The sequence below is a fragment of the Vitis vinifera genome, chromosome 9, assembly GCF_030704535.1.
Source record: "Vitis vinifera cultivar Pinot Noir 40024 chromosome 9, ASM3070453v1".
Lineage (NCBI taxonomy): Eukaryota > Viridiplantae > Streptophyta > Magnoliopsida > Vitales > Vitaceae > Vitis > Vitis vinifera.
Genome location: NC_081813.1, coordinates 14,528,926 through 14,552,143, shown reverse-complemented (window position 1 = coordinate 14,552,143; position 23,218 = coordinate 14,528,926). Strand labels below are relative to the sequence as shown.

Below are 23,218 nucleotides of genomic sequence, written 5' to 3'. Positions count from 1 at the left end.
ATTACGCGTGAGGTGATTCTTGAGATGGGATGATCACATTTTACTGTGTGTTGCCACAGCCATGCCATTGTTCTGTTTGGGTGCGAGTGAATTCGGTTTTGAATACTTTGCCCTTGATGCCTTTGCCTGAAGTGGTAATGAAGAGGACTGGGTGGGGTTGTGGGAGGCTTAAGGTTCCAAGTCCACCAGGAAAAAAATGTTACATACTAAAACGATCGTATTGAATTAGCTCATAATTAACTTACCATGTCACAATTCTGTAACTATACATCTGGATGGTTCTTGGGGTTCATTATCATACAAATTCAATCAATACCTAGGTAAAAAATAGTACCATTTTGTATAAGAGGCTTCAGATATTAATGGTCCCATTTGTGAGACCTGAGTTCATCCAAATAGATCATCTCATCATAAGCATCTGTAATCAGTACTTATAGGTCCATCGTTTTCACAGGATACTTGAATGCTCATTCTGGTGTTTGATTTAATGCAAGTTCAACATCAATTTTTTTTTTTTAATGCACTAAGGGTGTCCCTTTTGCTTATGTATACAATGGAGAAGCCAACAGAAATAGGAGACAAGATTAATATATATATATATATATATATAGATAAAAGTTTTACACCACAATGTACGGTATCACCCAACCTTAAAAAGATGGAAAACTTTCCATGCCAAGCTGGTTGATTTGTCAACATTTTGGGCAGTACCAGGCTGTCCATCACGCCAAATTTTCAAACCATATTGTATTGCCCTGCATATCTTATCCCTAGCTTCAGCTTTGTTCAAATACAAAATTACAAGAGCAAGTTCTGCTCGAGTTGCATCCGGAGTACTCATCTTTTAACCTAAATTCACCTGCTAAGTCAAAACATCAGCGTTCATTTCAAGAGAAAAGCAAAAAAAAAAAAAACATAATGAGGTTATAATGTAACATTAAATAAACATAATATACATGTAGAGAAAATTACATTGACCAAAGCAACAACAGTAAAAAAATGAAATAAGAACCAAATGAAAAATCATGCTTTCTTGCCATTAAATAAAATGATATTTATTGTCCAAATCAAATGAAGCTAGCACGAAGTCAACTTGTTCCCAGAATCAGATATGCAATCAAAGCTATTCTTAATAACAGTAAGCAATAGTTCCATGCTATTCAAAGTGAAGTATTAGACACTGCAGGGTACAGAAAAATGCTAATAGCCTACTTATTTATGGTCCAAATAACATATTCCAAATCATGGTTTACTCTCATTCCCACAACATAACTAACAATCAAAAGAATCACTCACCTTCAGAATCATTTTGAGGATTAAAATATATTAAAAGTAACAAATCGAAATATAATAGAACAGAGAGTTTCATTTTAAATAAAATGTTTTATTAATCCACCTTTTACTAATGGAAAAAGCAAATTGATATTTTATTTGAGATTGTTTATTGTTTTCTAAATAAATACTCTAAATGAACCTACACCATCATGCCACATTTCAATGTACTGGTGCAACACACACCACATTGATCCATTTTCTAGATCAAACTTAGCTACTCAGGAAAACTTGAAGTAAATAGAAGTTTGCCAAAGTACAAATATACCATCATACATAAGCACGATGTTCAAACTATCTGTAATTTTACTCTCTCCAACAGTGCCCCCAAAGATTGACAACAAATCAACAAAATTGACTATTACCCAACTCATAAAATCCTTAAATCCCAACTATTTCAGCTTTGATACAGAAATCCCCCATTTCCATTTGGCTCTGCTAAAGGCATACTCTGTTAAATCAAATGAAATCATGTGTTTTCTCCCCATGTTAACCTATGCCGTTCTTGGGCTTCCTCTACTCTCATCCCTCCTTCAATCTAAATCTAACCATTTTTTTTTATTGGTGCATCAGACGGTCTTCAATGCAAATGACCACATCATGTTAGATACTTTCCCGCATCATTACCTTGAATTGATCCCACCTCATAACTCCTTCAGAATCCGATTGTTTCCTATTCCACATTTTCTAGTATTACCACTCCTTCATATTAAAATGCACAAATATAAATGAGCTCTATTAACTAATGAAATAGCGAACTTACTCCCAAGGATCATCCCCCACTAGCAGACCGTCATTCTCATGATCCACATACACGAGTTTCCAGCCTATCCTCTGTTGGTCCTCCAATTGTCCCTCTATACCAAACCTATTAGCCAAATCTTGTTTAAGCTCATTGATGGCTGAGTTTCTCTATCTTGACTCGTGTCTTTTAACATCATTGATGGCTGATTAAAAGACAATGGGTTGTTATTCTGCTGTAAGTGGTCATTCAGTGACAAGAAAACCGAAGTTGGTGAAGATGATGTGTCCAAGGATAAAGTTTCTACATATTTTTTTCTCAACTTTTCTCTCACATGTTTTAAACAACCAAGATTTCAACCAACAAACATGTAGTATGCCATCGGTGCTCAAATTCAAAATGGAAAATAAAAAACCAGCACCCTCCCATTAATAAGAAGCCAACCAGTCAATGCAATCTAACATAGACACAGATCAAGCATCAAGACACTCTCTTCAGCAAAGGAGAAGGGCTCATATGAAACAGGTTTTAAGCATTTGGGCTATTCCACATCTTCAAACTATCTATGATTTTTATCCACCCAAATAATAAAAAACAAACATAGTGGCACAGGTTTCCATGCTTTCCTCTGCCTTTTGCCCACAAAACTCCCATTTCCACCCAAGAAGGTTCCTCTCATTGAAGAAGGATTGACCTAAGCAGTACCAAAAAGAGATAAAAAAATCTTATAGGCTCTTAGGTGGCTCTAATCATGACCTTGCCATTAAATTAACATTGGTCCAAAATAGTAGCATCACCCTAATTTATTCGGTCCAGCTTGAAAACCATTAAACCATCACTTAACTTTTAAACTAGCTACAGGTTTTAAAATAGCTTTTAAAATTCTTTAACACAAAAATCAAATGAGACATGATTAGACTGATGCTCTGAGATAGTGCAAGTGCTTTTACCTCAAACCAACTCCATTTTGACCGAGTATTGCAAAGAATACTCTCTGTCACACAACATTCGTCTTCCATTCTGCACCTCAGTTTTGTCTCTCATGATCCACCTACAAAATTAATGGACTTATAGTGAACACCAAATTCAGAAGAAAAATGCAAAATCAAACTTTACTGCCAGCTACTGATCAAAGTCTCAAACAATGAAAAATCACAAAGAACCATTTGCAGCAGATAAATGGGAAAATATTATACAGATGCTCCTACATGAACCCAAGTTGCACGTTTTGATATAGGAAGCTTGCTTACCCAATGTAGGCTCCTTTTTCTAGGGTGCTAGAATGGGCTGCCTAGTAGCAGACCTAAGCCTCTGCATTTTGCAGGAAATGGCTGCATGTAAGCACGGTTCCACATTTCATTATAAACAGCACAAATCAGCAACACTCCAAGAACTGGCTTCGGCGACTAGCTTTTAAAGTAGTTGAAAATTTTCCATTAAAATGCATGCATCAAATGGGATGTTGCAATATAGTTATCAAACTATGATCACACCAAGTCTGATGTGGTTGGGTTTGAGTTCAGCTTTCTAAAAGTACCATCATACAATAACATTCATAAAAATTAGGTTCAGGTTATGTCACTCTTGCACTATTTTGTGATTCAAGGTGAGCATATGTTTTCCAGAACCTAGTCTCAAGCCAGCCCATGTATGGATAAACCAAATCAATTGTCAGCATCAGCATACCAGCAGATCTGATTCCTAAGAGTTCAGAAGGCCCTCAAATTCCAAATCCAAGACTCACCCAGTGAGATCATCTTAACTCTCCTATCCCTTTTTGAGCCAGTCTCCAAATACATTATCTATGTTCATCGAAATGGGTCAAATATTGGCCAGTTATCATAGTTGCCATGCATTTTAGAGCCTATGTCCCCGAGATATACACTTTATCTTACATTGAGAACAAGGACATTCATGTCATCCTTGCTGCTGACATGTACAATTACAGATAATGTTTTTTTACTACCTTGTGTTTGGGTGAAATTGGATAGGGTACAAACTTCTCAACCAAATAAAGTTGGTTTGAGTGAAAGTATTTTAAATTTCTTTCTTTCAAGTTTAACCATAGTTAAAAATAAATGACACATTGGATTATGAATCAAATCTGGGATCTAACATTAGACCTTTTTCACATGTCCTGTTTGCAATTTTTCATTTTATATGCTAGTATAACTTGCATGCACACTGAACAGATGAACTTTTGAGCAACTTATGCAGGTAATGTATTTCTCGTTAAGCATACTCCTAATATTAGAAGCAGATGGGGGATGAGCATGCATTTCAGTAACATGACAAATGCTAAGCATACTCAAATGCAACTCCACCCCCCAAACACATACATATCCTTTAAATGGGAGTATTGCTTACCTTGCTAGTACCATCGATTGAGTTCATCCCCATATTGACTCCATGTCATCATTACTGTCAAATTTTCCCCAAGTTGGTTCATCAAAGCTCTTATCTCCTTAAAGGAAAGAGTCTGTTTACCTTAAGGTAGTACCTAGGGTCCCTTAAGGTAGTACCTGAAGGCCACTAAGGTAGTACCTAAGGGCCCTTAAGGTAGTACCTAAGCTACAGTCCCAAGAAACCATTGGTGGACCACTTGAGGAATGAAGAGAACCACATAATGGGATGGTCCAAGGGTCACAAAGGAAGACCCGAGGCTTGGGAAAGGTTGAGTTCAAGTTTACCTTAAGGTAGTACCTAGGGTCCCTTAAGGTAGTACCTGAAGGCCACTAAGGTAGTACCTAAGGGCCCTTAAGATAGTACCTAAGGTACAGTCCTAAAAAACCTTTGGTGGACCACTTCAACACTTAAGATAACCACATAATGGGATGCTCTAAGGGTCACCAAGGAAGACCCGAGGCTTGGGAGAGGTTGAGTTCAAGTTTACCTTAAGGTAGTACCTAAGGTCCCTTAAGGTAGTACCTAAGGTCCCTTAAGGTAGTACCTAAAGGCCATTAAGGTAGTACCTAAGGGCCCTTAAGGTAGTACCTAAGGTATAGTCCCAAAAAACCTTTGGTGGACCACTTCAACACTCAAGAGAACCACATAATGGGATGCTCTAAGGGTCATCAAGGAAGACCCAAGGCTTGGGAGAGGTTGAGTTCAAGTTTAGCTAAGGTAGTACCTAGGGTCCCTTAAGGTAGTATCTAAAGGCCATTAAGGTAGTACCTAAGGGCTCTTAAGGTAGTACTTAAGGTACAGTGCAAAATAACTTTGGTGGACCACTTGAGCACTGAAGAGAACCACATAATGGGATACTCTAAGGGTCACAAAGGAAGACCCGAGGCTTGGGAGAGGTTGAGTTCAAGTTTAGTTAAGGTAGTACCTAGGGTCCCTTAAGGTAGTACCTAAAGGCCATTAAGGTAGTACCTAAGGGCCTTTAAGGTAGTACCTAAGGTACAGTGCAAAATAACTTTGGCGGACCACTTGAGCACTGAAGAGAACCACATAATGGGATACTCTAAGGGTCACAAAGAAAGACCCGAGGCTTGGGAGAGGTTGAGTTCATGTTTAGCTAAGGTAGTAACTAGGGTCCCTTAAGGTAGTACCTAAGGGCCATTAAGGTAGTACCTAAGGGCCCTTAAGGTAGTACCTAAGGTACAGTCCCAAAAAACCATTGGTAGACCACTTGAGCACTCAAGAGAACCACATAATGGGATGCTTTAAGGGTCACAAAAGAAGGCCCGAGGCTTGGGAGAGGTTGAGTTCATGTTTACCTTAAGGTAGTACCTAAGGTCCCTTAAGCTAGTACCTAAAGGCCATTAAGGTAGTACCTAAGGGCCCTTAAGGTAGTACTTAAGGTACAGTCCCAAAAAACCTTTGGTGAACCTCTTGAGCACTCAAGAGAACCGCATAATGGGATGCTCTAAGGGTCACAAAGGAAGACCCGAGGCTTGGGAGAGGTTGAGTTCATGTTTAGCTAAGGTAGTACCTAGGGTCCCTCAAGGTAGTACCTAAAGGCCATTAAGGTAGTACCTAAGGGCTCTTAAGGTAGTACCTAAGGTACAATTGCAAAAAACCTTTGGTGGACCACTTGAGCACTCAAGAGAACCACATAATGAGATGCTCTAAGGCTCACAAAGGAAAGCCCGAGGCTTGGGAGAGGTTGAGTTCAAGTTTAGTTAAGGTAGTACCTAGGGTCTCTTAAGGTAATACTTAAAGGTCATTAAGGTGTACCTAAGGTACAGTCCCAAAAAACCATTGGTGGACCACTTGAGCACTCAAGAGAACCATATAATGGGAAGCTCTAAGGGTCACAAAGGAAGACCCAAGGCTTGGGAGAGGTTGAGTTCATGTTTAGCTAAAGTAGTACCTAGGGTACCTTAAGGTGGGAGCTTTTAAATAGGATATTTTCATTGTCAATTTATTTTCATGTCAATTAATTTTTATGTCAATTTATTTTAATTGATTTTTTTTTAGAGGGAAAAGGTGTCCATGCCCCTTTTTTGGATCATTTTTAGCCAAGTCTTCACAACCTAAAATTTGAGTTATGAAGGATTGAACAATTAGACAAACACCTGCACTTGACACTCATACCCCAACCCATGCAACATAGTCCACAATCCTTTAGAAGCACATTAATCAAATTCTCTCCTAAGCACAACAAAAGTCTTAAGAAAACTAATCAAAGTAAATTCAAAAATATACATCAAACTTCCACCAAACAATATGAACGTATTTCAGAAGATGATAGACATACAAATATGAATTCTAGCTTTTACGAATAAAGGATAATACCAACAAGAATAATTAAAACATAAGTCTCTACTTACCTAATTAAAACATAAGTCTCTACTTACCTAATAAAACCTAAGACGTAATAAATATGAACCTGATCACTGATTTAAATAAGCTACCTTGATATGTATCATTGATTTTCACACATTTTAACCAAGCCTGCAAGCGTACATGTTTTCTTACAACACAAAACTAACAGGAACTAGGAAACATTTTGATAATTTCATCATTTCTTTTTTTTTTTTCTCTCTTTGATTGGGTTGATGATTTCATTTCTTTTCTTAAAAACTCTTTCTAGTGCATTCATGGAGAAAAAGCCAAGAAAACTGGTTTTCACATTTAAGTTCTCAAAAAAAAAAAAATTATTCTTGAAAACAATTTAAAATTTTATTTAAGAAATTTTTTAAACATTCCTTAACACCTAAGCAACCATTTATTGTTGCAAAACATCTCATTGGGAAAATACAAAAAAAAAACATAAGATCACTAGTAACACAACCATTTAGGGTGTTGTATTGAATTTCAAATCCAATTAAGAGATAAAAAAATGTGCCATAAACCTTAAAAGCAGCTCAAAATATTATATACAAGCCTAGTCCCTTCTTGTATCTCAAAAGCCCGTGAAACCAGAGGCAAAATCCTAGTGTTTGGGGCTATCACTGGTCTAGTATCTAGCCATACTTCAAAAGCCTGTGAAACCAGAGGCAAAATCCAAGTGTTTGGGGGAAACCCATGTCGAGTCTGCTTTCATAGTCATGTTTTGCCTAGAGCAACATTATCAACATTGTCACAACCCCAATATTTTGGAGCTACCTTGTCTTACTTCTGCTCTTTATCTCCTTATTCTCCCTATCCTTATTGTTTACCATTAATTCTCTGAGAGCCTCGAGAATCCTTTTAGCAAAGGTGGATAGGCAGATTCTATTTGATCAAATTCCTAAGAAATTATACTAACTTACCATTGCTTCATTCATAAATTCATATAAGCTAGTAAAAAAGAGATATTTGATTCCTGTATAAGTAAGGAGACTTTTGAGGAACATTGGACACGTATCCAAGAAGTTTATAGTCTGAAAATGTTAGACCTAAACACGACGTGTAAGAATCAGAATAGTTCCCAATTCAAAAAATGTCTAACATCAATGATGGATCCCCAAAATTACTCTATCAACCAATTAATAAGGATTTTCCAAACCACAAAAACGTAATAAATCTCGATTCAATCTTCTAAAGAAAAACTAGTTCAGCCCTATCGAGAATATTCTCCACAAACTAAGGACCATTCGGATGAAAGAAAAATAAAATGCTTCAGAATGGTCCATTTTCTTAAGCATTTTCTTCTCTTTTACTTCAAAAAATCCCCAGGTGTCATGTAATCACAAATTCAATAACCAGAACACACCAATTTCATAGCACCGACTGAGGAAAAAGAATACCTTCTGGACGAGTTTCTTCATATTCTCGGAATTGTTTGCCAAAGTATACATCAGATCAATCGGGATTGAGACATAGAAAGCGAACTTTCCGATTTCCAGGATTCCCTTTGAAGTTCCGATGGAAGACATTTTCGTGAGGAAATTACGCAAGTGAAAATTTTTTTGGGCACTTTAAAATTGGAGCAAGTGAAGCAGGTGTATTAAAAAGGGAAAGTTGTGATTGCAGGCTGCTATGGAAGATATATGGTTTTGAAAACCCACGTATCTGAAATATGAGAAAGATTTGATTGAAGGGTTGTCGACCGAAATGCCACGACATGAAGAGGTAGCTAGCAAATTCAACGAGGGGCTTGTGGGAAGAAGATGAGAAATTTAGAAATTGGGAATTTCCTGAGATGGGGTTAGGGCAAAATGACGGGAAGAGAGAGAGATTCCTGGTTCTCGGGTCGGGTTTCTTTGTGTTCTGCTGACATGGGATAATTTGCTGATGACATGGAGAAATTTAGGGGCAATCTGGGAAGAAGAAAAGTAAACAGGACATAATGCATGTTTTGGATATTATTTTACCAATTAACAGTGACATCTCATATTTTATACACTTAGGTTTTCAAAACCATATATATTCCATATCAAGAGCCCAAAACCTAATTTTCCCTATTTTAAAACATTTCAAAAAAATAGAAAATGTGAAAATGGCTTGCCGAAGAGGAAATAGCAACCAAATTTTATTGAAAATGAGTCTTGTGGAACCTAAAGACTCTAAGGATGAAAACTTTGAAGACTTGAAGTTATTTTAAAACAAAACAGAATTTGGAATTACAAAATGAAGTTTGGGAATTATTTTCAAAATCAAAGAGGTATGGGGGAAGTGAAAGATGACAAGTGGCCCCTTGGTTGCATGCCAAAGGTGGCCATGCAAAACGGGTCATGCTTGTAGGTCCAGTGCACAAGTGGGATTCTGAACTTGGTGCACCTTGAACACCAGTTGCATGCCTTCTCTAAAATCCCAACGGAACCAGAGTGATGAATACTGCAAGATCATGAGTATACTGAAACTGATTATGGGCGAGGACTGATCAGAGGTACCCCGAGGTGGCCATATGAATGAGGAGCCTTGTGAACCAGCTATCAAAGTCCAATAATTCTGCATTGGAGCCTGAAACTACTGAAGACCCAACTTGTTCTGTTGTGATCTCTACAGCAGTTGATGTTTCTTCCTTGTAGGGAAGCAGCAAAACTTCAGAACTTTGAATTTGCACTGGGGGTTCTTCTTCCTATGAATAGGTAGAACAAGAATCTATTTTTAGATTTGGCTCTCCCTTTGAACGCTGCAATATGCAGAGGAATTCATCCGTTGCTGTCCAATTCGTTTAGATCCAAACCACGTTTCAGCAACTGATACAACAATAGGTCATCTCCTCTCAAAACTGCAAAACACAAGCTGAGAGGCAATTCCATTCTTCCCTGAACTAGCATGCTCTCTATGTCAGCCAAAACTCCTTCCATTACTGGGTTTTTGTGCTCTTTCAAATGCTGAAGTAGATTGTTTATGATTATTGCTCCATCTCCAACGTTCGCTAGAACAAGATTTAGAAGTGCAGTACGATTCAGACGAAGCGGCTGGCACAGTCACTTGGTCCGAGCCGTGAACAGTTGTGGCCTGTAACAAATCACATCTATCTTACCACAGACATCCCTTGTCCTTGTCTCTCCAATTCAGTCAACTCTTGCACCTATAAGCTCCCCTCCTCTTCTGCCTTGTGAGTTAACATGGAACCTGGAATTACATCATCAATAGCACGGACGCCAGCTGAGACAGGAACAAAATCAGCCTCAAGTGTGCTCTGCTCACCACTGGCTGCTGGTTCAAGTGTCAATTTAACAAGGTCTCCAGATGTATCAACACTTGTTACCTTTATTCTGAACATGAACTGCATCTTTTGTTTCTCGAGAACACGCTGAAATTGCTTGCGAACTTACCCTTCCATGCTTGGAACAATGTCTGGAACAATGTATTTATATCCCATGGAGTTACTTAAAATCATTCGGCATTTTCAAGTTGACTATTATCATTGACAGAAGAAGTTGGCGCATGCTGGATGTCTTCATTTTCTGATCACTTGAGGGGGTGGAGAAACTGAGAGGAACAGCTTGCAGAGGTAATGGCAACCGAAATGTTGTACCTGATACCACCAATTTATTTATAGTATATAAAAAAAAAGGTTGGGATCACTGGCAACCAAAAGGAGGCAGGATGACCTATCCCACTTGAAGGTCTTGAAGGTTTCAAGGTCAAACTAGAAGGGGAGCCTAGGAAGCTCATGAATATCACCATCCGGGACTGATGGAGGCACCAGGTCAGCGGATGGAAGACTTCAGGATGGACTCGAATTAGATGGAAACCCCCTAAACGCATCCTCAGGGCCAACTGTGTCTCTTGAGATGGAATTGCATTGGCTGTCACTAAGCAAGTCATGTGACGACTTCCCAGGTCTGGAATACATCGGTGGCGGTGGATAAGGCTTCCATGCACCCAAACTGGAGGTGTAGTTCTCAAGCCTTATCACTGCTTCTGGTGCCTCCCCACACACTTACTGAATAGCATCCTGGACACCTAACCAGTCCCTTCCCTTGACAGTATCATACATGTACTATCCACAGTCATTTTCAGTCATGCATCCCAATGCAGCCTTCATACCATCCTGAGCTTTAACCATGTGTGACCGAGTTAGGAAAATCCTTATAATACAAACAGAGTTGAAACCATGCCCAGATAGTCCTATGGCGGCTTTAATCTCTGCCTCACCAGTGCCTGAGGACCCTTCATTAGTCGATACAGTAGAGAAGAATTGCCACACCTCTATTGTCTGCGTATCTCTCTCTCTCTCACTGGTCATGGCTTAGACCCGAGGAACAGAGACTCTGAGTGAGAGGATGAGAGGTTACAGAAGAGCTTTTGAGTTCCGTAAACCATTAATACCTCTCATGGCATCTCTAACTCTTGAATTCTGGTTCTTTGGATTATTCCATGGTCAAATCTCCTTCATTATGATCTCTTTCACTTGCTATTATGACAAGGAATAAAACAGGCTTAAAGCAACACCTGGAAATTGTGAGGAGCATAATATAAACATGTGAGAACATCCACACATGGCATGTCCTAATGGAGCCCGACCCCGTTTTACTCTCGCTGCCACCAAAGGAGAATATAGCTTTCTGTATCAATGGCAAACCTAACAGCTAGAATAGCGGCTGATGTAAACCAGGCATATGTCTTGTCCACTAAGGTCACAGATTTGGGGTAGTAAGCTAACGCGCAGCCCTCTCATTCTCAAGCACAGGTCAGAACAGGCAAACGATCATCCAGAGCAGATCCAAAAATATGAACCAGAGAGCAGAGATATGGGTTGAGGCACCGGAAATAGAGGTGAGAGAGCAAGACAAAACACAACTTACTTAAAACCCAATAGATAAGGTGAGCAGAGCCATAGTGGGATCCCCTTTCAAGTTGAAATCAAGGGTTCCCCAACCAGTGGTGCAACAAGACAAGTCATAACAAATATCAAGATGAAAGCATCAACAAAATTCCATCATAGGAGTGAGCCATATTCAGATAAACAATGTAAGAGAAAAGTAATACGTCATCACATGCTCAAACAATCATCCAATGCCCAGAAAATCAGAGATAACCATAGAAAAAAAAGATAGAAGATCAAAGAAAACAGAGTCATGAGTGGAAATGATGAAAAAAAAACTACATCAAACGTACCTGGAACTGCCTTCTCAGATTTCCTTTTCTTCCTTGTTACCCTAGACTCGTCTTCCAAATGCCTGAGTTCCTTCTTCTCTCAAGCTAAACTCTCCTCCCTTAAAGCTCTAATGTCTCTCTCTATTCCTACCAGCCAGCCCTCCTGAAAATGATACCATCCTCCAAAAAAATATCTCCCCCCTCCTCAGCAGAATCGCCCCCTCTGAAAAAGCACCCCCCTCCTGCAGATACGCTCCTCCTGCAACAGAAAAAGGCACCTCCCTCTCTCCTGCAGCTCCAAAAATATCTTCCAATGGCAGCCCAGGCACCTCCCTCTCTGCAGCTGCCCGCCTCCACTACGCCACTAATAACAGAAGACGCTCCTCAAGACAACGGCCTGCAGATCCCCATGCCACCTGTCAACCTTCCATTGGCACTTCAAAAGCACCATATGATTCTGCACTGTCCTCTCAAAAGAAGACACGTGGTTGAGCAAGGCTCTTCCACGTGGCAAAATGAGCAGCTGCATGAAAGGCCCCAAATGGGGGTCTGCAAATAGCTCTTTACTTTTATAGGTAGCATCGATTTTTAAAAACAATTTTTATTATTAAAAACAATTAATTGTTTTTTATATTCAAAAACATATTTGACAAATTTTTAATAGAAGACAAGTTTTGAACATTTATTCAAGATATATTTTCACTTGTTTTAAAAAATAACTATCGGAAGGTCATTTGTTCTAAAAAATTGTTTTTAAGAACTTTATTTAAAAAAAACTGTTCTAAAAAACTATTTTAAAAATCATTATCCGTCACATTCTGATTGATTACCCAATCATCTTTTGCTATCTAATGAGATGGGTAAAAGTGGTGAAATGACGAGCATTTCCTTCTCCAAAATACAAAAAAGAAAAAAGAAAAAAGAAAAGAAAACAAAAAATCAAAGGGAGCAACATCTCAACAAACAATATATCCATGTTTGGTCCTCTATAATCTCAACATGCCCACCCTGCTTTCCCCTGTTTCACCCCCCTCAAATGGCTAAAAACCCAGGTCTATTTTTCTACAAATACCATTACTTTCCGCGTTACAAGAGTAGGGCAGGTCATGCATTAATTGGGCGAGTAAGAACATCTCCAAGTTTGAATTGACGGATGAACCGAAAAATTAATGACAATATCGTGTCACCTAAGGGTTATTGTCTATTAAAGAGCATGCATGTGTTCCACCAAACCATGGAGCTGTGGTGGGGTTCATCAATGCCAACCCCATCTCCCACGTCTTGTCTTTGTCCGGTTCAAACCAATCCAATCGTCATTAGCACAATATTAAATCTCAGTATCACCCAATCTCCAGGTTCAATAGATGAAAAGATGGTGATCCCTGGTTTGTTCACAAAGGTGAGGTGAGGTCTGTGATGTTGATATACTAGCATTTTAGTAAAGGAGAGTTTTAGCCATGCTACATAGTGTACCAACATCTCATTTTTCTCCCTCATCTACCTACCCCATTTCAGATGATTATAGGTGAAGCAAAACCAAAGGTGCTACTTCAGAAATGAGATCAATGCCCATATGTAACTGCCTACAATGGAAATGACTCTTAACAGAAAGATAATGCATGGCACACTGCTTGCTTGCCTAGCAACTGGCAAAAATAGAAGGTGGTTTAAGAAAGACTTAAGGAGAAAGTTAAGTTGACTTGTCAACATCTCTCTCTCTCTATCATCATCATCATATTTTGTTTTGTCTAATAATGGATCATAATAAATTGATAGATCAGCTGATAAATAAAATTCAGCTACTATGGAGTATTCAGATACACAATTTCCACCAACAGACCATGCATAGATTGAAAGCAACAAACAAGCTTCTTAGCCCTAAGTAGGAATGTCAATGTCTGCCACCATACAATCAAAGCCCCTCAAAGTACCTTACATGGTCTTCAAATGTCTCTCCATGCCTGATCTTGGACACGGATCCATCATCTTCAACCTAAGACATCAATTCAAAATCCCAGCACTTATTTCTTGAAAGAATAGAATTTGGGAAAGAGCAAAATAAAATTTTAACTAAATGCATGAGGCATGCTGGAAATTTAGTGGCAGACACTATCACGAATTTTGTCGCATCATTTGTATGGCAGAGATGAGTGGAACAGCCACTTTAATTCTATGTTTTAAGATTTACTACAAGGAAAAGTTGGATTTATAAGCCAGTGATAAATGATGATTCATGGACCAACTGATGACTTCTACAAGGAAACCATCACGAGGCCTTGAAAATCATTTGATGTTACAACTAGCGAGTTGCCACGTCTAGGATTTGCCCTTCAATGGAAATAAGATCCCTAAGCAGTAAGATATCTTAGGAGATTGTTTAACTCCAAAGAATAGCCATTAATGAATTCTAAGATAGTACCAAATGAAGGTTGATTAAAATTTAATCTAATCAATGAATGTGAACAGAATTATTTACTAAGACATAGCTAAGAGATGAAATCAAATTTGAAAATAAATAAAAATCAGGTAAAAACAATTCAAAGCGAAACTTCCATACCCAGTACTCAGGTGGGCGCATCTTGAGATTGTAAGATGATGCCATGCTCATGCAGTAAGCACCCGCATCATGAACAACCAGGCCAGCTCCCTGAAAAGTAGAACTCTAAATCAGCAAAAATATCGACGATTATTGCAGCCTAAAAATAAATAAATAAATAAGATTTATACGGCCAATGTCCATACATCCCCTAGAAAAGACCAAGCTCATACCCTAGGTGGAGTGGGAAGTTCTCTATCCTTCCCCAAGAAATCTGCAGATTCGCAGACAGGGCCCACCACATCAAAAGTTGAAATCTGAGCATCAGAAGGTGGAGGAGACACCAGTTCTATGTGCTGCAATCAGACAAAGAGAAGCAAACTGTAACCAAGATATGCCAAAAAACGTAACTGTTGTAAGAAAAGATTACAAGAGCATAATAATGTTCAAGTTATAAAATTGTGTTTACTTTCTTTACCACCACATAATTTCTTCAGAAAAAAAAGGAGACAAACTTGAGAAAATGAAGATTAATAGCCTGGTTCATGAAGAACTAGATCAATCTATTAAAATAGGGGTCAAGCTTTTAGTGGAGAAAAGGCAGGGGCAAATAAACTCTTTGGCTCAGTAAGGTTGCAAAGACAGGTACATAGGGATATGAATGTCAGTGTTTGCCACAGTTATGGAGTGTACAAATGCAATGAGGCTAACCTCAAAATAAGATGACATGTGGCATGAATCTGCTCTTTGAAAGGATGTCACAAGTGCATAGCAGTTAATGTGTGCAAGAAGGTGTTCATTACTCAATGCAAGTCCTGTTTCCAATGCTCTAAAAACCCTGACTTGTAATGGAGCTAATCCCAAATATCATGTGGGAAACAGCTGCATGCTTTTCCAGTGAAAAAGGAGAGCATCAGAATTGCCACAATGGAAATTCGCCTTTGTCATCTAGAGTGGCTCAAACAAAAATTTATATTTAGTACACAGATTCTCAATTGTAGATCCATTCTTAAGGAATGAGATATGATCAATTAGTATCAATATTACTACACCAGCATATTTCAATTTGACACCTCAAGAAATCACGCTTTCCAAGTACTTCATTGAAAGTATTCAGGAAGACACTCATGATACTACTAGAAAAGCTGGTATGGACGTGTGTTTCATGGAATAGGGCCAAAGGAAAACCCACCAACAACTTTCTGATGTGAAGGGCCAACAGACTCTTAAGAACGTTTTTTCTTTGAAAAAAATAAAAATAAATATCAATAACTCAATAAATTATATTAAAAAGCAGAATATTCATCATTTTTAATCACCACATGCAGCCAAAAGCAGATTCAACAACAAGAGTAGCTGATCTAATTTAATTACTTACTTGATAAGCATCGTAAAGACTAGGACGGATAAGTTCAGCCATGCTGCCATCAATCACAACAAAATTTTTTGTTCCATTAGTTTTCACTCCAATGACCCGATTAACTAGGCAGCAAGTGTTAGCAATAAGTGATCTCCCAGGTTCAATGATAAGATTAAGATCTCGTGAAAGAACCAGCTCCCGAACCTACAGCAACAACCCATAATGAAAAATATTAATTGACCTTTTGTTGCTTGAAGCAATAATTGCCAATTCTGACAATTCTCGTTATGACCATACTCCACTAGGAAGCTTGGTCTCAATCAGCATTTGAGCATCATTTTCAATCCTTCATGAAAAGAAATCCCAAAATTTCATCCAATCTCAGAAACCTTTGAAATAAAACTATCATAATTGGACATGAGTTCAAGCAGCTTGTAAAGATTCAAAGTATCTATCTCAATGTAGTCAACCCTTAGTCTTGCAGGGAAATGAGCATCATCGACATGCATTAAGGTCTACAACCTAGGCTAGTGATTATTCCTTGAAAAAAGGAAGCACCGATGAAAACCACATAACAAATTGAACTAGGAGTTTATATGCCATGTCAAGATTGCAACATGCTGGGCCTGGCATGATCAATATATCCAAGCCAGCATTATCAGCATCAAAGCCAGATACCCACAAACATACAAATCTGATTCCCTATTTAATCCAAAATCATACCAACAGATGCATAAATATGTAAGCATGAACCCAAGCATCTATAATACAGTATATCATAAAAGTGTGTGGAATTAAGTTGTTGAAAGCATCAAAGTATTCTAAATTAGGGGGCCCTTAACTGCCTATATATCATTATCGTCTAAGAATCCATCAATTTTATTTATTTATTTATTTTTTAACAAAAAAAAGTCCTTTTTGCTTCACTTTAGTCGGGATTCAGCTGGCAACAATTTTTCCCCCATTAATTAAATCCCTCCTTTTCTTACATGTCTTTTACTGCTTTCTTGTTTCTGAATAGTGGAACAGAAAAATTGAAAGCTCAAAATAAGGCGTAGACTAGGTAGATCTAGAATTCTAAGACCCACTTATGATGTGCCAGAGCTTGGAAGGTTTCCTCACCCAGTTTCCAGATTTATAGGTACGGTTCTGTCAATAGTATTCAGTGCATTATGCACAAGGTATCAAGAATGTAAAGAAGTATAATTGCTAGCCACATATTAGGAATTGTCATTTTCAAAACCTATTTAAACATGCTTACTACCATGGTGAAGATATGGACAATCATGATACTATGCACACACTGTGTATTATACAAGCTATTTGCCTAGATTTAGAAATATGATCCTCACTGTATCTATAAGATCTCTCGGAGTGGGAAGGACAGCACCAGCATGATAGTAATCAATCCCAAGACCACCTCCAATATTTAGGTAACTTATTTCAAAGCCTTGAGCTCGGATTTCATCAATGTAGTTGACCATAAGAACTGCAGCATCCCTAAATATGTCCACCTGAAAATAAGAAAAATAAAATTCAAAATTTAAAAGGTAGAAAGACTGATTGATAAAGAAGAATAGTGAAAATGGAGGAGAATAAAAAGGTCTATTAAGAGAGCAAAACAAATAAATCATGAGCAAGAGGAAAAAGTTATGACAGACCTTCAACCAACATCAATTGAAAGAAAGTTTCAGTACCAGATCAGTTAATCAACTTGAAAGGCTGAGAAGACACATGCAACAAAGAAAGATCTCAAAGACAATATTGTCTTATCACAATGCGGGACACTAATGTTTGCTTACAGGAATAGGGGTTTTGCCACGTAAAAACAAAATGACTATTATGAAATTAGCAGATAGATGTCCTTGTCAATTTCCAGAATGCACAATTCACATATACACATACTTGATTTGGTGAGATATAAGTAGAAACAGATCTAAAATAATTTAATCTTTTAAAAAATGTTAACCATGCAAAGACAAGTAATCATCAAATAACAGAAAAAGCTTTGTTTAACTCAAGTCAACTTTGAAAAATCATAGTAAAAAAAAAACGAAAGGAAGAAAGTCAATGACATACCTTGGTAATGGTAGACCCAAGATGGCAATGGGCCCCCACAAGCTTCAGCTCATTGGGATGTGCCTTTACAGCATCAAGAAACCATTGCAGCTTCTCGTTTCTAATACCAAATTTGGAGTTCTTGTTCCCAGTAGCTACATATGGGTGGACCTATGAAAAAAATATATACATACATAACTATTTAAGTGCAAAATTGAAGATTATGACACTGAAAAATTCGAACCTAGCTAGCTCTATTATAAAATATTCACAAAGGATTGCAGCAAATAGGGGTCTTAACCTCCAATACCCAGATATCTAACTTCTTAACTAGATGGCACCAACAACTTCTTAATAAAGTACTCTCAGCTTGGGTTTTAAAAAATGATTTTTTTTTTTTGGAAGGATGATTCTGGAGGATGATAGTTTTAGAGAACTTTGAATCATTTCTGCTGATAGATAATTTAAAATTTATGGTTAATTGACAAGACCACAATTAAAGCAATGATTGTACCTTTTTTTAGTCAGAATTACATGATAGTATTCCCAAATCCAAATATATCATAACATACATTTGACTTGATGGAAAACATGACCAATTAACTCGACATAAAATCAAATAAGTAGCACCAAGGACCTTTTTCTCACCAAGGCCCTTGTGTGTGTCCTTTCCCTCTTTGTATGTTTTAGCCTTATCCACAGAGGCTTGGGTGGCAGATTTATGGGATGAGAAGAGGATCATTAGAATTCATGTTTCTCTAGACACTTAAACAATTGGGAATTGAATATAATTGAGACTTTTTTTCTCAAGATTGCAATATAAGTTAGTGAAGAAGGAAGAAAACGATATGGTGGTTGGATGGATTTGAGGAATGAAGTTGTTCTATCAAATCTCTTTATTCTATTTGAGGGTCAAGGAGATCAATTCCCTTCCCAACGAGTATAATTTGGAATTCATGGGTCCCATCTAAGGCGAGCTTTTTTGCTTAGGGAGCTAGCTGAAGAAAGGTGTTGACATTAGATCAACTTCAAAGGAGAGGGTGACAGTTCTATTCTCCTTATTTGGCATAGTTTGGGTGTTCCCTTCCATGATCAAAGAGACTCTTTTAAGTTGGCCTCTATGGGAAGAAAATGAAGAAAGTATGGAGAATTGCTCCTTTATGAATTTTGTGGACAATTTGGAAGGAAAGAAATTGAAAAGCATTTGAAAACAAGAAATATTTAGATTAAAAGCTAAAATGTTCATTCCTAAGTAATCCTTTAGTATGGGTTAGGTTGTAAATAAAAAAGGCTCAATATCTTTGATTAATTTTGATTGGTTGGGATCATGTTGAGGGAGAGAGTTGATTTTTATGTTTTTTCTTTTCCGAGATTGTCGTTTGGTACTTGTTGTATACTGTGCAATTTGTTGTATTGCTTTTTTTGCATATCTATAAATTTTATTGCCTAAAGAAATTAATAATAATTAACCTTAAAATGACAACAACTAAACCAAAATCATGGATGTATAAAGTTTTAGCACCCAAAATTTTCACAAGTTCCAAGATTCGTACATTTAACCAAAACCAACTCTTGAATGAATTCAATCAACAGAAAACTTTTGAGATGTCAATTGTGTTCAAATGTTTTATTCTCTTCAATTCATATTACTAAATGAACAAAGCCAAACTTTGAACTGAAGGAGCAAAACCTTTTCTATGAACAGCCCAAAACATGAACATATTTACACAACTAAAAATGAAGTAGTTAAATAGCACCAAGTACATTTCTCCTAGAGATTAAAATAACTAAAAACGACCATCGATGCATAAAATTTTGACCACTCCAAATTCTCACATGTTTCAGGAGTTGGACCACATATTTAACCAAAACTTGACCCTTGAGTGAATTTAATCAACAGAAAACTTTTAAGTAGTCAGTTAAGTTCCATGTAGTTTTATCGTTAAAGTCTCATAACCAAATTTACCCAACCTAAGGGAAATACCTGTTCTATGAACACCCTACAACATTACATTATTCGTAACATTAGAATTAAACAATGACAGCACATACCTGAGGATCCACATCTGGATTGATCCTAAGTAAAACATTGACCTTCTTGCCAGCAATTCTTGCAGCTGATATAATATTATCCAAATCAAATTCACTATCAACATTGACAAAGACACCTTCTTGGGCAGCTAGCACCAAATCCTCCAAAAGCTTCCCATTCCCATTAAAGATACACCTATTCATCCAGAAATCAACACAAGGAGTTAAACTAAACAGGGAATTGCGCAAGCATAACACCAAATCAAACCCGAATAAAGAAGCAAATTAATAGATCTATAAAATCTTGTGTTAACAAATTTTCACCTCATGCAGGCCTCTCAGCCACCAAAGCAGAGATTTGAGAAAGAGCTTTTTCAAGGCCAACCAAACCTCGAATTTGCTGACTAAATATTCATTATAGTTAGATTTCAGGCCTATGGTCCTAGGCGTTTTCAATGCTTGGCATCTCTTGCGTTTTTCCTTGAACAATTAAGGATTCTTTCTTGGTTGGCATGGTGCTCTTGCAGGAGCCAATCACAAGACAATTTAGAAGCTGGCTCCACTATGCAGTTCTGGATCACTTAGAAGAAGCATCATCATAGATCATTTGATGGTATGGACAGATCTTATTCAATGGTCAAGTATGTGATTCTAAAGATGGTTCTAGTGGACCAAAGGGGATGTGAGCTAAACTGCTTGGCCTTTTTTGGACCTTGCTGATATTATGGGGATTGTTTAGCTAGTTAGAATCATAGGTTTTACTTTTCTTTTCTGTTTGTGCGCTGCTTGTATGCTGCATGTTTTTCTGGGTTGTGCATCCTTTTTGTTAGGTGCTTATCCTAATACGATTATCCTAATTTTCTTATAAATCGAACCTCTAAAGTCCACAAAAATATTTTCTATTCTACTTTTTCCAAATGCACTGGATAGAGATAAAAAGGCCATCATGGGTTAAAGTTGGGGCCATCATAGGTTATTTAAAATACTAATTTGATTGATCCCACTCTAGTCAGGGGGCAGAGTGTTCATTAAGTTGTTTTGTTTTTTGATCAGATTAATTAAACTGTTTCATAATCACATCAAAGGCTAACTTTTAGGGTGCAATTTCCTTTGTGGTTATTAGAAATTGTGAGAAACCAGGAATTGAGCACGCTTTTTGATTTACACAAAGTTTACCTATACTATGTTGTTCTACACTCATACCGAAGTCTCAATTTTTTGGTTGCATTTCCCCCTTCCTAATGATCAAACAAATAATAAGCTAATGGAGACTGCCTTAATTTGCAAGAAAGCATTCATTTTTATGATTTGCCTCTTAATATAATATAATCTGCCAACCCTTGAGGCCTGGGTTGAGTGGCAAGGAGTTGTTTGGGGATGCAGGAGCTTCCATGTTCACTTGCCAATGGGGTAAAAAAGTTACCAACAAATAATAAACTAATCTCCCCACTACAATAGTGATCAAACAAAAACCAAACAGGATACCACCTCTCCTAGCAGACAAGAAATAAATCTAACCACTTGTTAGTTGTTAAGTAGGAAAACTTAAAAGTTAATTGCAAATTAAGTGAGAAACTGTAGTCGTAAAAAGGCATAAGGAGAAATTGAAACACTTTACAACACCCATCATAAACTTCTAAGCACTCATCGTTCAAAAACAGAAATTGAAATGTGACATAATTCAACAACCTAGATTTTTACAACCAAACACTAAAACAGAAATTGAAATGTGACATAATTTCTCCCTCAATGCACAATGTAACACTCTTCTATTTATAATTATACCTTGTTGGATCAAACCCAGCTCGAAGAGCCAACCTCAACTCGTTCCCGCTCACCAAAACGGCACCGCACCCCAACTCCCTCAAATGCTCCAAAATCTTCAAATTATTGTTGGCTTTAATCGCATATCCAATTATCGATCTTAAACCCTCCAAAGCCTCCCTGTAAGCTTCAAAATTTCGCGCAATTTGTGGTTTACTATATAGGTAAAATGGCCTTTTCTCTACTTGGTTCATGACGTCTTGGACTCTGAGACCTTCGCAGTAGAGAAACCCATCTTCGGATTTTCTGAAACAGTGCTGAAATTTCTTGGCTTGTGCGTCTGGGGTTAAGGTTTTTGCAGGGTTTTGGGATAGAACAGCTTTGAGCGTCAGGGTTTTAGGGGAGGATCTGAGAAGTAAGTTGGGAAATGGAGAAAATGACTTTGGGTTTAAAGGGTATTTTAGGGATTTGGAGAATGTGGGAGTTTGAGGGAGAAGGTTAGTAGCCGCCATTGACGAGGAAGAAGCAGCAGCAGAGAGGACCTTCGGTGAAAAATGTTAAGGTGAAACAACAGATTCGCCCGTCAAGTCTCTAGGGGCCTGTTTGGTTGGTGTTTTCAATAACTGTTTTCTGTTCTTGAAAACAAAAAACACCAAAAATTTGTTTGATTTAGAAACTTGTTTTTGTTTTTGTTGTTCTCCGTGTTCCCAAAATTGCACTGTTTAGAGAACAAAAAAAATGGTGTTTTCCCCGTTTTTTTACTGTTTACAGAACAAAAAAAGCCATAAAGAGAACATCTGTTTCCCGATATTTCCTACCAGTCCAGCCCGCGCACAGGATACAAAAATCTGTCCAATTTTTTTTTTATATATATATAAAAAATAAGATGCTATTTGGTAATCTGATCATGATTTGCAGGCAAAGGTTGTGTTTTTCAGCCCGGCTCAAAAATCGTGGATTTAGCGTTCGTGAAATTGAAATCCAATGGCACAAAAGCAAAGAGACACCTAGAACAGATCCAGAAAACACAGGGAGCAAAAAAAAGCAAATTTTTTGGTTTTCCTTGGGGGTTTTGTATGTATTTTCTCGGAAATCAAACGAAGATGAATTTTCCCGGAAATCGAATGGGGGATGGATTTTCTTGGGAATCAAACGGGGGTTGCAAAAAAAATAAAAACATGATTAGATTAGTACCTGCGAGGATTGAGCGTGGCAGAGGAAAATAGGCCTTTTTTAGGGATTCTCTGCTCTGGATGGCAACTTCAGAAAAGGGCTTCTTGATGCCCGACTGAGAGAAGTGGGTGGCCCTCTTGATTTTTAGTTTTAGTAGACATTAATAAAAAAAAAAAAAAGAAGAAACAAATCAATTAGGGATTCTCTGCTCTGGATGGCAACTTCAGAAAAGGGCTTCTTGATGCCCTAGTGAGAGAAGTGGGTGGCGTTTTGATTTTTAGATTTAGTAGAGATA

General features: G+C 37.7%; 1 protein-coding gene and 1 long non-coding RNA gene across 4 annotated transcripts; both read right to left on the bottom strand.

Annotated features, from left to right (window-relative positions):
- Positions 1-572: 572 nt before the first annotated feature.
- On the bottom strand, positions 573-12,016 carry LOC100855137 (uncharacterized). Of its 2 annotated transcripts, none has more exons than XR_786615.3 (3): positions 8,254-12,016; positions 3,025-3,125; positions 573-859 (listed from the first exon to the last, which is right to left on the bottom strand). It is a non-coding gene; the product is annotated as an uncharacterized LOC100855137 (long non-coding RNA). The 2 variants fall into 2 exon arrangements; XR_009466588.1 differs by lacking the exon at positions 8,254-12,016 and adding an exon at positions 3,325-4,853.
- A 1,651-nt stretch (positions 12,017-13,667) lies between these two features.
- On the bottom strand, positions 13,668-23,218 carry LOC100265358 (diaminopimelate decarboxylase 2, chloroplastic). 2 transcript variants are annotated; one of them, XM_010656744.3, is made up of 9 exons: positions 22,945-23,218; positions 21,772-22,385; positions 20,008-20,182; positions 17,977-18,126; positions 17,250-17,411; positions 15,916-16,101; positions 14,771-14,893; positions 14,559-14,648; positions 13,668-13,994 (listed from the first exon to the last, which is right to left on the bottom strand). In XM_010656744.3, the coding sequence occupies exons 2-9, from the start codon at positions 22,260-22,262 to the stop codon at positions 13,914-13,916; spliced, it is 1,458 nt and encodes a 485-aa protein (XP_010655046.1). In that variant the 5' UTR covers positions 22,263-22,385; positions 22,945-23,218; the 3' UTR covers positions 13,668-13,913. The 2 variants fall into 2 exon arrangements, with proteins under 2 accessions (XP_010655046.1, XP_010655048.1); XM_010656746.3 differs by having other exon boundaries at positions 21,772-22,380; positions 22,945-23,199.

What these genes read in the sequence shown, in the direction of transcription:
- LOC100265358 (XM_010656744.3), bottom strand. Translation starts at nt 22,262, where the DNA reads ATGGCGGCTACTAACCTTCTCCCTCAAACTCCCACATTCTCCAAATCC. An exon ending in ATCCAGATGTGGATCCTCAG is followed by an intron (nt 18,127 to 20,007) that starts GTATGTGCTGTC and finishes TTTTTTTCATAG; the next exon opens with GTCCACCCATATGTAGCTAC. An exon ending in TGCGCCCACCTGAGTACTGG is followed by an intron (nt 13,995 to 14,558) that starts GTATGGAAGTTT and finishes TTGATGTCTTAG; the next exon opens with GTTGAAGATGATGGATCCGT.